This window comes from Ambystoma mexicanum, chromosome 7q (assembly GCF_040938575.1).
Source record: "Ambystoma mexicanum isolate Mex_15411 chromosome 7q, UKY_AmexF1_1, whole genome shotgun sequence".
In the NCBI taxonomy this organism is placed as follows: Eukaryota; Metazoa; Chordata; class Amphibia; order Caudata; family Ambystomatidae; genus Ambystoma; species Ambystoma mexicanum.
Genome location: NC_090941.1, coordinates 831321614 through 831335467, shown reverse-complemented (window position 1 = coordinate 831335467; position 13854 = coordinate 831321614). Strand labels below are relative to the sequence as shown.

Below are 13854 nucleotides of genomic sequence, written 5' to 3'. Positions count from 1 at the left end.
GTTGTCTGAAGTCCAAGGATTACTTGAGCATATATAAATGGAAACGTTACTTGTACTACCTTCGTGCTTTTTTTTCGTAAATCTAAACATGGTTTTACAGTAGGGGTAAATTCATGCAAATGTTGGACAAGATGTGTATTAACTACATCCACTGTGAATACTGCAAGCATAACCTTTCATAAATTACCTTTTTTTACTTCTCATAAAATAATTCATGCCAAAGCAACATTTCTAAACACTGACATTTACTTATAACTACACAATAATAAAGTGCATGTAAAAGAAACAGAATAAACTAGAGTACCTCATTAAAAAAAAATGTCAGGGGGCATATAAAATGCAAGAGTACATGAACGTGCACAATAAAGCAATCGCATATGGAGAAATGTTCCATCTTCCATCATGTTGGTGTTGCCCCGTGAAAGAAAGCCTGGCAGCATTCAGCTCATCATCTCTTCCTGGAAATAATCTGCCTCATTCAGATATCTTTCAAGGATATCATATTCCTGCATGTTAAAGAAAAACATTTAAAACTGAAACAGCTCGTGTATGGTTACCAACACAAAGACAACAAATGGGATATGTCAAAAAGCAACCCATCTTGCTTCTATGAAACATTTTGCAGAAGATATTACTCACGAGCACTCGAAAGCGGAAACACCCAGTCAAGGGCCAAGCACTAAAAGAAATGTGGGGGGACGTGGTAGCATACATGATGGGGTGTGACTTGGCCAGAAATGAGCACAAGGTGAAATATTCAAATCTCATTCTATTACCTTTGCATAACCATACACATTGCACACGACAAACGGGCATTTGCCTTTCATAAAATCAAAATACACAAAAAAAACGAGAGTATATTTTCTTCTAATAGGATTTGAAAAGGTAAAAAGGTATGCACGTTTTAAACCCTAAGAATCAATGCCAATGTTGTCCCCGTAGAGTGCAGTTCACAAATCTGACATTTCGCCTGTAGTAGTTGTTTTTTCTTTACCAGGTTATATGGTGTGGGACCTGTGAACCTGGCGACCGAGGGTCGAATCCCCACGTTGCGCTTAAAATCAAATTCCGACCGGCAAACTACGAGTCCTGTAGGTGGGTGGCGTTACGCCCGCCAGGTCTAACCTGGCGGGAGTAACGCCACCCGCCTGCAAAAGGACGCGGAAACACCTGCACCATTAGAGCATGGTGCTGGTGTTCCCACTTCCCCATGGAGTCCTATGGGGACTCCACAGGAATGGGGAATTACAGAATGCTGGCTCCGGAATTACTGGATCACTGGGGCATGTAGTGGCCCGGTAATTCCGGCAAGTCCGGAGCCGGTAAATAATTCCAGGTCCGGCGGAAACCTGCCGTTTTTTCCGGCACGGTTACCGCCGGACTTGGAATGAGGCCCAAAGTGTCTTGTTTTACACACAGCTTCTAAGGTGGGTGTCGTCCGTCCTCTGAAAAAGTAGATTGATAACGTCCACCCGCACGTACCCTCGAATTGAGCCCTGAACCTTTCTTAGAATTGACTGTCCTCTATGTAATTTCCTACAGTCACTATTATGTGAGCTATGGTGTTGGAATTGCCAAAGAGTCCTTGGAATGAACCTAGTGGTGTTTTGGCCTCCTTCATTTCTATTGTCTCGAGTAGAAACCCTGTAAATAAAAAAAACACCACTGAAATCCGTCTCAGGGATCCCCCAACTACTTCTCAACAGCCACACAATCATTTCTCAACCCTTAGTAGAATCACTTGTTTGCACAACAATGTCTCCCATAGTACCACTGCTATAGTATGCTTACTTCTCAATAACAAAATCTTTGTACAGTATAGGTGCAGGTACGCTCGAAATCATATCTGCTACCATGAAGACCTAATATGAAAGAAAGCATTGAATACACTCAAAGCAGAAATACTTTGATTGCAAATTAGTACCACTTTTTATTTTTTATTTCTTTTAAGTTAAAGCATTATTGGTCCCAAATTTCAAAAACTGGTTTCCTGGAAAAAATGATAGTCCACAGAGTTCACTCAAGAAACTTGGGGTCAGACTGGAGCACACAACTGGCTCGGGCACCAATGAAAAAGTGGCCCAATGCTGCAAACAGCAATTCATTCATTTTGTGACCGACTGTATGTGTAATACCACAGGGATAGTGGTTTTAGTCAAATGTGTTACAAATTCTGCATTTTAAAGGATATATGTTCAGTAACACTGTTTGCAACTACTAGCTGCATAGTGAAACGGGCCCATTTTGAGCACATAAACTGCCCAACACTGCATACTGGGCTTGCAAATTGGGCTTTGCCCTATTGGCCAGTCTGAGCCTGAAGACACTCATCTCATGTTTATTCCCTGCTTTTGAGAAACACTTTGTATTACGAAGGATCCATAGAATCAGAGCATTAAAATAAGCAGGAATGTTTTAAATAACTTTGCATGATATCAAAATTACAGAATACATTCTGGAGGTAGTTATTTTACTGGCTCTGTGGCTATACTGCTGTCCACCAAGAGGCAGGTTATAGTTCGATTTGGTTTGCCTTATCACCAAACTATTACTATTGCGAATATCGATGAGCCAACTTTGGATGACCTTATGTGCTCCCTTAATATGCTTATGTAACACCACAGTATGGAACAAGTTACATACCTGTAACTCCTGTTCTCCAACTTGGGTATCTATCATGGATTCACATGCCCATGAATATTCCCCGTCATAGGGCTGGGAATCGTCGGTAATATTAAAGCAGTTTACCTTTAACGCTTAAAAACTGCTGGTCACTTATTGTTAGGCAGAATCATGTGCAGTACCCTTTGGGAACACTAAACACAATTACGACTGAAAGTGTCAGTCCAATTTCACCTTTGGTACAAGCCTGTACTACACAGTAATGTGGTAGCAGTGGCTGAGCAGCCAGACTTATCTCAAGAGTAAAGAGAGCAGTACAAAGGACCAGCAATTACAGTGATTCAAACAAACACTTACTCAAGGTTTCTTGGTAAAAGAATATACATTTATTTACACAGTCATTTGGAAAACATTCCACTAGCAAAAGAAGCTCAATATGACAATCTAATAAACTACAATACAAAACCAATCAGTTTCTGAACAAGTTGAGCTCCCCTGAAGTGGGAGCAAAATGGCACTCCAGTTACTTTAAAAAGGGTTAAAAAGATAAGGTTATAAGAATCAACAGCACAAATACTTTCATAGGCAGGGCAAAGGGTTTCAGTTCACTACAACAAGCAATTCAATTCAATAGGCCTGGGCCAAAGTCAATGGTTCAGAGTCTTGTATAGAATAGCACAGTTCTAGTAGTAAACGGTTAAGTCTTTGTCACGGATCTTAGAAGAATTTGGTCAGACGAAAAGTTGGATGTTGGTTTAGGGAAGGACTAGCCTTCAAAGTCGGGAAAGTTTCACAAACTTTCACCGCGGCCGAACAGTGTTCTGCTCCGCACTTGCACAGTACCGTGTAAGTGAAGAAAAGCTGTAGCTGAGGCAGTTGTTCCTGGCAGTTCCTGCAGATCTCGCTGTTCCTGAATTTCAGTCATGGGGACAAGAAGGAGGACGTTGGGAGTTTCCTGCACTGCCCAGGGAAGAGGCCACAAGCTTGACAAAATGTCAGTTTAAGGTGCGAGTGCCTTAAAGACCACGAACTGGTATCCTTCCCACTGGCTATGTGGTTTTCAATAGCACTCTGGAGAAAATTGGACCAGTATGGGGACGGTGTCCAGGCGGATTACGAGTTGGTTGTTCCCACCAAACTCAAGGGAAGAAGTTAACCTTGAAGGGCTTCTCTGTCGATGGAGTTTCAGGCAATTCGGACCTGCAGCAGTGCTTCACCGGTGGACCAGGAGTTGCAGCAGTCTTCCTTCAGCTAGTCTTCGGTTCTTTCGTTCCAGTGGTCGACTCTGCTTTCCAAGTCCCAGAGACCTGCTATTAAACAGTTTTCCTCCATTCATTCCAGCCTGACTGTCACTCACACAGCAGGGTGGCTGTCCTTGCCGGACAGCCAGCCGGCCAATCATGCCAGAGTGCATTCAGGTCTCCTAGGAGAATAAGCACAGGAAGTTTTGGGCACCTGCTTCACATCCTGTCCACCCCAGACACTTAGGCGCCAGAGGAGGGCATCAGCATTGAAGCCCGCCAAAGGCCAACGAACAAAGGAACCAAACCTGGTATGGCGCGCAGAGACAAACACAAGAAGGACCTTTCCAAAAAGAAATGGCGAAAAAAGTTGACTGGAGTCTGTTTTTACCGATGGGTCTGGGGCGCCATATTGGAAAACATGGCTGACCCGATTTTTAGGAACCGGTGTGCACGGTCGGGAAAAATCATGGTAGTTTGTTTAAAAATACTGTCACCAGCCATTTCAAGTGGGAAAGGGTAACATTTGACTGTTACATGGGTGTTTATACTCAGGGGAAGCTAGGCAACCCCTCCAGCACTCTATAGGTAGAGGGAATTTAGCACTTGTGTGAGAATTCTCCCTAACACTTATATAGCCTATTGCTGTCACTTTGGGTCCTACTGCCCCAGCCAATGGCACCAGTCCTCAGCTCCACCCCTGGTGGCCATCTTCAGATTTTCAAAGTGCACGTAATGTGGCAGTAGGAAACAAAAAGACCCATCGAGGGGTAGGGTTGCATGTGAATCCATGAAAGATGCCCATGCTGGAGAACAGAAGTTACAGGTAAGTAACTTGTTCCTTCTCTAGCATGGGATCTTTCATGGATTCACATGCTCATGAATACATTTACACAGCACTACATGTACACAACCAATGTGAGGTGGTACCGCTCTACAGAAGCAATGGAACTCACCTCTGGAACACTCGCCTCAAGCCAATAGGTTGCAAAGCGCTGCTTGTCCGACAAGGGACTGCTTCTTGGAATCCCTGTCAATGCAGTCGAATCTTGTGAAGGTGTGGGTAACCGCCACGTAACAGTCTTGCAGATGGCGAGCAAGGGAACACCAGATACTAAAGCTGCAGTAGAGGCCACGGCCATGACGGAATGGGCTTTAGGTCTACCTGGCAGCGGCCCGTTTGCGAGCCGATGACAAGCGAAATGCAGCCAGACAGCCACCTCGAAATGGAAGCCTTCGACAAGGCCTTCCCTTTATCAACAGGTCCAAATGCTGCAAAAAGTTGCAAAGTCTTGAAAAAGTTTTTTGTTTGTTCTACAATGCATGGGTAACATCCAGTGAATGCAATGCCCTCCCTGCCGGAGAGGTGGGCGAGCCAAAGAGCACAGACAGGACCAGAGGCTCGTTAAGATGAAAAGTTGACACTACTTCTGGCATAAACGAGGGATAGCGCGCATCACCATGGATTGTTGAAACGTTAAATGTGGCGGTTTGCAGGAGAGAGCTTGTAACTCTCCAACACTCGTGAGAAGTAATAGACACTAGAAAAGCATTCTTCCATGATGGAAACTTGAGAGGAGCCTAGTGTAGAGGCTTAAAGGGCGGGCTCATTAACTTGGAGAGGACCAGATTGAGACCCAAGGCGCCTTTACTGGAGGGAAAGTCCGAAACCGGCCCTTGAGGAATTCTTTAACCAGTTGATGAGACCAGAGAGAAGGCATGCCCGTTGTGCTAGCGGAACGAGAGATAGCAGCTAGGTGGACATTTATAGATGTTTATGCTAGGCCTGCCTTTGCTAACGATAGAAGACATGGCAGAGTCTGAAAATACTTGATTCGAAGAGGGTCGAGCTGTTGCGAATGACACCACAGAGTAAAACGCTTCCACTTGTGCATGTAGCATGATAGAGTAGATGGAGCCATAGACTTAACCAGGGTTTTGCGGCATTCTAAAGGCAATGCGAAATGTCCAAACTCTAGGGCTGCAGGAGCCAAGTCGTCAATTTGAGGGACGCTGGTTCATGGTGCAGTATGGATCCTCCTCTGGAGAGCAGGTTTGGAAGAGGAGTCAGTTTGATGCAAGGCGCTACTGACAGATGAAGGTCAGAGTACCAAATTTGGCATGGCCACGCTGTAGCAAAGATAATCATCTTGCAGCTGCTCTGTTTGAGTGCCTTGAGTACTTGTAGAATGAGCGGGCACTTCTATCGAATGGAGAAGGGGTCCCCCAGACTCTTCACATTTGAGGATACCTGCTGGTAAACTGGTTGCACTTTCAGTTGGCCGCTGTGGCAAATAGGTCTATCTGCGGGCAGACCCATGTTGAGAAAAGGCAAGAACCTGGTCTTGACGGAGTTCCGATTTGTGGCAGGAGTGCAATTCCCTGCTGAGGGAATCCGCAATGGTGTTGTGAATCCCAGCTAGATGAAATGGAATGAGGAACATATTGTGCGATATTGCCCAGTTCCACAGCATTTGCTATTCCATGGAGAGAATGGGAGAGCGGGTCCCTCCTTGTTTTCTGATGTAGAACATGGTGGTCATGTTGTATCCAAAGATGCAAACCACCTTGCCCTGTTGCTGGGGTCTGGATGACTTGAGGGCCCAAAACACCGCTCAGAGATACAACACATTGACGTGAAGCAACTTGTCAGTTGCCTCTGGTGTGGAATTTTCCTGTGTGAGCTCCCAAACCTTACAGGGAGGCATTGTTTGTGACTGTGGCCTGATGCGTCAGTGGGTGAATGGGAGTGCCCTCTGTGAGGTGTGGATGACTCCACCAGTGTAGAGTTTGTCAGAACGCCACTCTAAGCTTGATTTTGTCGTTCCAGTAGCCAGGCACCTGTTTCTACCTGGCATCTAGGAACTCCCGAAGAGGTCTCATATGCAACCTTCAGCGAGGTACCAGAGGAATGCAGAAAGACATCATCCCCAGTAGCGAATCATCCCCAGTAACGAATTGATGGAGCGGACCGCCACATGGATAGCGGACCGTTGTCACATGGACAGAGGACAGCTGCTGAACCTTGTGGAGTATGGCTTAGACTCTTTCTTTGGAGGGAATTGCCAGACATTGCAGTGTCCTGTTGTGAGCCAAGGAACCAAGCATTCTGAGACAGCGATATGCATGACTCTGGCTAGTTGATGGAGAAACCCAGAGAAGTCAGATGGTCTGTACGGTATGCTTCTAGGCTGCCGGTTGTGAGGGGGCCCGTATTAGCCAGTCTTCGTAGTAGGGTCAGATTTAAATGCCCGCACGGCACAGGTGGGCAGTCTACTGGAGCTAGGCATATGTGGAGACTCTTGGAACCGATTTTAGGCGAAAAGGTAGAGCTTTGAACTGGTAATGCTCATCTTGCACCACAAAGTGAGGGAAGAGTCTGTGCTTGCAATGCATGGGGATGTGGAAGTGGGCATCCTCCAAGTACAGAGAGGAGAGGAAGCATCTATGTTCAAGCTGGTCGAGAACTTGTATCATGACCATGCAGAACATTTGCGATTTTAGGAATTTTGTTGAGCTGCTTGAGGATGGGTCTCCACCTACCGGACTTCTTCCTCACCAGCAAGCATTCTGGAGCACACTCTGGAGGCCCCGGAGTTGCAATAGCACAGCTCCTATAGGCTGCCTTTTTCTTTTCAACAGGGACTGAACTGTAATAGAAGGGACAGATGTTCCTTTTTCTGTACTGGAGGGGCATTGGGCCAGTTATTCTAGAGTGTGACTGTGTTGCACGATGTTGAGCACCCATTTTTCGGTGGAGATGATGCGCCACTGTTCGACAAACTGTGATAACCAGCCTCCCACTGGGGTGGGTGTAGTGGGGACTTGGGACCTTCCGCTGGTCAGGCTTGCTTGAGAGTTTGAGTGTGAGAAGAGGGTCCACGTAGCCGTTGCGTACCTCTGTACGCCTACAACTTCCCTTGCTATGCCTCCTGTGAGGTGGTGCGAGATGGTTGACGATGTGAAAGCAGATATTCCCTGGACCTTCTAGAGAATCTGCCCTCCCAAGATCGAAAGGGCTGCCTCCGCTGCTGCAGGGTGCCCAGGGAGCGGGCAGTGCGAGTTTCTGTTTTGATTGCCTGAAGGGTCAAAATAGGTCTGCACCATGAAAGGGCAGGTCTACGACCTTAGACTACACCTGTGGGTGGAAAAGGGTGGCCTTTAACCACCCCTAGGGCCTGATTCACAGAAGAATTTTACAATGGTGCAATCCCATTGGAAAACGGTCAGTGAATCAGGCCCTAAGTGCCTTAGCACATCCCCATTTCCCATCTGGCGGAGACCTGTGTCTGTTATATCTAGGGCTACGGTGATGGCTTGATCAGACGCAGCCTCCCCTTTGCCTAGTAAGGCAAGTGCCTCATCCTTTTTATGGTCCGGCAAGAAATCTAAGATGGGGTCCATCTTGTACCACAATTCCTGGTTGTATCGGGAAAGAATGTCTAAGCAATTGGCGGCTTTCATAGTGTTGGCATCCGTGGTAATCACCAGTTTTCCAAAAGCATTCAGTTGCTTTCCTTCCTTGTCCGGGGATACCATATATGGTGAAGAAGGGGATGGCTGAGTGTGAAGAAAATTGGGTCCACTGTCCAGAACTTTCATTTCTTGTCTAGCCGATCCCTTTTTGGAGGAACAGAGGATGGATTTTTCATGACCAACAAACCATCCTCCCAGATGCCATCAAACATAGGGATGGGCACGACTGATTTACTGAAGGCTTCACGCCTCTGAAACAGGAAACCCTCTTTCCTCAGACTAGGTCGAAGAGCTTCACTACACGTGTTAACAGTACATGAAAATAACCTATTTTGTCCGGTGCAGAATCTTAGGAAAGCAGATCAGGGGTTTCTCCCATCAGCTGGCACAAGGTCCTCATACTCATTTGTAGTATGTGTATCCAGGGATGGGTCTGGACCAGTTATTTTTGGCCGTGAGATCAGCCACAGGGACTGAGAACAACTAGGGTGTTGGTCGAGGAAGTTGAGGCTGCTGGACTACATCCTTGCGTGAGGGCAATGCTGGAGGGCTCCTACTAGGGGCACCTTGAAGGCCAGAGGAAGTAGACACTGCTGAAGTTCTGTGACAAGTCTGAAAAGTAGAGAAGATGTCCAGCGACAAATCTCTGGGTGCCAATGTGTTCCCAAAGGAACAGTAGGCATAGCAGTAGGTGGAACAAGCGAAGGCACAGCAATGGGTGGAAATGGCAGTTGCAATGGTTGACGAGGTGCTGGTAGAATTGGGACAGGTTCCCCTTCCACATCCTCTTGATCTGAAAAGAAATCATCCAGAGGTTCTTCTTCTGATACGATACCCTCTTGTAGCTTCTGGACAGGTGGTGGCTCAGAGGCCAGAAGGCACCAAGTTAAAAAAGTGTTTGCGCCTTCGTGGGTCATGGTAAAAAGGAGAGGGCTCAAGTGTTATGCGTCAGAAAAGAGAGACAGACACAAAGTTGTAGTTTCCTCAACTTGCAACCTATTTATTACAATAAAAATGGGATGGGATAAACCCCTGTCTGTCCCAATCCCAACAAGAATGTTCCTGCCTACCAATCTAAAAGCTAAAGAAAGATGACCTTGTGTCCAAATGTTTCTGACCCTCACAGTAATACATACAATCAAAATGCATATGGTAAATATGTCTGTTTTTAGTTCAAACTTAAGTTTCCCACAAAGCAATCCTTGTGACTAGGGTTCGATCCCCTCCGCCTGACCAATTCAGGAAGGCTTTTTCAAGAGTATTGCTTCAACAATGTTCTACTCAGTTCAATGAAAAAGCTTTCTTTCATCCAACACTTCTTTCAAATGGGTACGGAAAAGGTGTCTTCCACAATTGGCTCCATCCTGCAGCTGGTCCAACTATTATGATAGCTATCCCAGATGACTATACCCTCCTAAGACTAGATCGTACCACCTCTCGAGGCGGAGGTCTTGCCATAATATATAAAACTAACCTCACATTGAAACTTGCTCCACCTCATAGCACAGATGCCTGCGAAGCCCTTACCGCACACTAACTATAACCAACACACAGTCTGTAACTATCCACCTTATTTACCAGCCTCCAGGCCCCCTAGGACTTTTTGAAGAGGAACTTACAAACATCTTATCCAATAACCTGAAAAGTTCATCCCAGAGACTTGTACTAGGAGATTTTAACTTGGGACTTAATGCCCCCCTAGACCTTAATGCTACTCAAATCAATAATTCCTTAGAGGAATTAGCATTTACTGAAAAGATTACATGTCTCACCCACACGAAAGGTAGAACTCGTGACTGGATTGCTGAGGATAATTGCCCAATCACGGTCCTATCCATAACACCCCAACCTTGATCCAACCATAATCTGATCATGTTCTCACTAGAGACCTCAAATCCTCTGCAGACTGACAGTGTAGCCCCAGCAGTCCCCACCAGAAATAAAAGAAACATTACCTCTGAAAACCTCATCCCCCTGATCTTACCTACTCTTAACTCTATTCCAGATCACACAGACCCTTTCACTATGGTTGACTTGTACAACAAAGTGATGTTATCATCCCTGGATGCAATAGCACCTTTAAAGATGAGAAAGAGCAAACCCCGCAAACATGTGAATACTTGGTTCTCTCCACAACTAAAAGCAATTAGACTTGAGAAACGTTGTTGTGAGAAAATATGGAGACTTGATCCTTCAGAGACTAATAAGAATAACCTAAGCAAGCAATCGTCCCTCTACAAAAAAGAAATTATCTCCGCCAAACAAACCTCATACAACCTTCGAATTACACAAGCTAAGTCGAATACTAAAGAGCTTTTTGCAATTCTGAAAGAGGTAGAATCTGAAACAGTCTTGGGTCCTCCCACTCCTTAAAAAACAAAACTTAGACCCGTCCATTCCCACAAACTACTGTCTATTACCACGGTGCCATTCCTGCTTAAAATCCTCGAAAAAATGGCATACCTACAAATTCAACATTATTTAGAACATAATCACCTCCTAGGAATCCGACAGTCAGGTTTCAGACCTCAACATGGTACCGAAACCGCTCTGGTCGACCTCAAGACACAGATAGATGAGTTGAGAGACGAGGGCAAGACAGCACTTATGTTGCTCCTTGATCTCCCAGCAGCATTTGACTTAGTTGACCATGAGATCTTGTGCAATCACCTTGAATCAGCCGCGCACTTCTCCCAGGAGGCAATCGACTGGATTCAGTCCTTTCTCAGTAATAGAACTATGCGAGTCTTCTCTCCTCTTGCAGCCGCTGACCCTACACCCATCACCTGCGGCGTGCCACAGGGCTCATGCGTCTCTCCCACCTTGTACAACATTTTCACAAAGCCCCTTTTCGATGATCTCGACAGTCTGGGTATCACCTATACGAATTACGCCGATAATACCCAGATCCTCATCCCGTTGACGGGGGATTATGAAAAGGATTTGGCCTTTGTAAATAGAGTGTACCTCATCATCCAGGCATGGATGGCCTCACATGGACTATGCCTGAATGACAAAAACAGAACTCCTCATTCTCAGCACTACAGCTAATATCAACAAACTTGACCAAAACGACTCATCATTTGAAATTGACAACAACATTATCAATGTGGCCAAGGAGGTAAAAACATTAGGTTTCTACCTAGATTCCACATTATTATTAAAAAAACAGGTAAATGCAATGGCCTCCGCCACCTCCTATACCTGCAAACTTATCAGAGCAGCCAAACCATTCCTATCTTCCAACAATTGTATCACTCTGGCTAGAGCTCTGATCCTATCCAAATTAGACTACTGCAAGGCCCTACATGTAGGTAGCAACAAATATATCACAAATAAGATTCAAATCCTGCAAAATAACGCTCTAAGAGCAGCCCTAAGTCTCCCGAAGAAAGCCCACATTTCAGACATTAGAAGATCTGTCAACTGGCTCTCCACGAAAGATAAGATCTTCCTTAAATCTGTCTCTTTGATTCATAAATGCCTTCATGACTCGGCCCCTCAATATCTCATAATAAGATTTACTAGACAGTCATCCTACCGCCCCTCCAGAAAGGCTAATGCCAACCTACTATTAGTACCTAGATTCAAACGCACTTCCCTGTCAAAACAGCTCTACATTGGAACTCACTACCGCCTTACCTTAGAGAAGACCTTCCTTATCTACAATTCAGGACGAGTCTTATTCAATGGATTAAGGATCACGATAAGTAATACACTGGCACTCACTCCTTCCACCCTGCTAACTCGCTACAACTTAAACTTGTAAATTATGTATGTCTCCACTTGGTCTATTGTAACTAGTATCTCTATATGCCCACTGTGATACCTGCTCTCCATGTTTCTTTGTGTCCGCTATAGTAACACTTAGGGACACTTTCAAATATGTTCTATGTAACCTAAGCTATACAATCCTCTTGCTACTCCTGCGCCTTGCTACCCTTGGGTTATGTGTGCATTACAAATAATAAAAACAAACAAACAAAACACGCCGGAAAACAAAAGCACCTCTTCCTTCCACAAAGTATTCTTTCCAAGTAGCAAACATGATACTTACAAAAATGTCACAACCATTCTTTCCATAGGATTTGTCAGGACAGCACAGCAAATGCCTCTTGTTGCACAATAGTTTGTCAAAAGGATAAAGTAATGATAAGGTAAATATCATCTACTCTTTATAGCAACAAGGTTTTCTCCTTCAAGACAACTGTTCTTTTCCTGGTTCACTTGCCTGCCAAGAATGGTTTCAACTCCATACACACCATTTTTATGATTGCAAAGTTCTCTTCCCGAAAACTGTTCCTTTCCTGTTCTACTCGCCTGCCAGGAATGGAATTCAACTTGTTTCTCACCTGCCAGGAATAGTTTTAACTTCATATAAATCTCAATGGTTTCTCCGCTTATAGCAATGGCAATGTGGGTTCCAAGTTTCCCCAAATTGGCATCCCATGTGAGGAGAATTATACCCAGTTTGCCCTTCTTTCTTTGCTTCATATGCTCTTGGCTGGTAGCAATGTGGGTTCCAGGTTTCCCCAAACTGGTATCCCATGCGAGGAGAATTGTACCCTGTTTGCCCTTCTTTTCTACTTAGTCAGATTTCACTATTGTCTTGGAATTCTAATTGTCCCTTCTGGAATGCTCTAGGGTTACCTCTCTCGCTAGGTAAACTCACTATCTTCCTTCGGCATCTCTGGGTGTTGTCACGGGGCTTTGGTGTGGCTTCAATGCAAGTGGGACCTCGGCCCACTGTCAGACCCTCTCTGGTCCGCCAGCACTGCTGACAGACCTCCGGTGGTTGCTGCTGCTCACGCAGCTTCAGGTACGCCCTGTCTGCTGGAGTGGTCCTCCGTCACTCAGGAGCGCTTCTCCCTCTGCTGGGCTTCTCGCACCTCAGCGTTTTTCCATGCTTCGGATTCACACTGCACACACTCAGCAGAATCCCGCGACTACTTCTCCATCTGCGACCTCTGCTGTGGCCTCCGCTACGGCTTCTGCCGCTCTCCTTCCTCTGCCCGTCAGCTGGCGGCTGGACCTTCAATTTACATGTCCCCCTCAGCTGTTTAGAATTGAAACAACTAGACAGCACAGTCTGTTTGACATCACCAGTGATCTGCATCAACTCCTCCCTTCTCTTCGTTGTCCCAGTACCATAGGCATTCTGGGCATTAAAGACTAGGTTATCCAAAATCACTTTGTTTCAACTGACGGTTGGAGGAAACAACAGATGTCATAGTAACATTATGTTCAACAACATTAAGTTTAGGATTTTTACCCAGGAAAGAACCATTGCAGTCAGGGGGGTACCACATGTGATCCATATGTTCCCAAAGTGGAAACCATACTCAGTTTAGGTGGTCTTTCACACATTGTCTTTTACATGGGTGGGTTTTGCATAATGGGAACATGCTATCAGGTATTTGGGGATTTAAGTATCTTAATCCCCACAAAAGGATGAATACTGTGTCTGTCCTAAGGGAGTCACCACTTCTCCCAGACAACCATCTCCTACCATGTG

The 13854-nt window shown here is 45.4% G+C and overlaps 1 protein-coding gene across 1 annotated transcript in view; it reads right to left on the bottom strand.

The window, feature by feature from the left end:
• Positions 1-228: 228 nt before the first annotated feature.
• The window catches only part of CCDC82 (coiled-coil domain containing 82), a 362315-nt gene continuing 348689 nt past the window's right edge, over positions 229-13854 (bottom strand). Inside the window, exon 8 of the mRNA XM_069639163.1 lies at positions 229-506. Within this exon, the coding sequence (XP_069495264.1) occupies positions 441-506 (66 nt within the window). The 3' untranslated portion in view covers positions 229-440. The remainder of the gene's footprint in view (positions 507-13854) is intronic.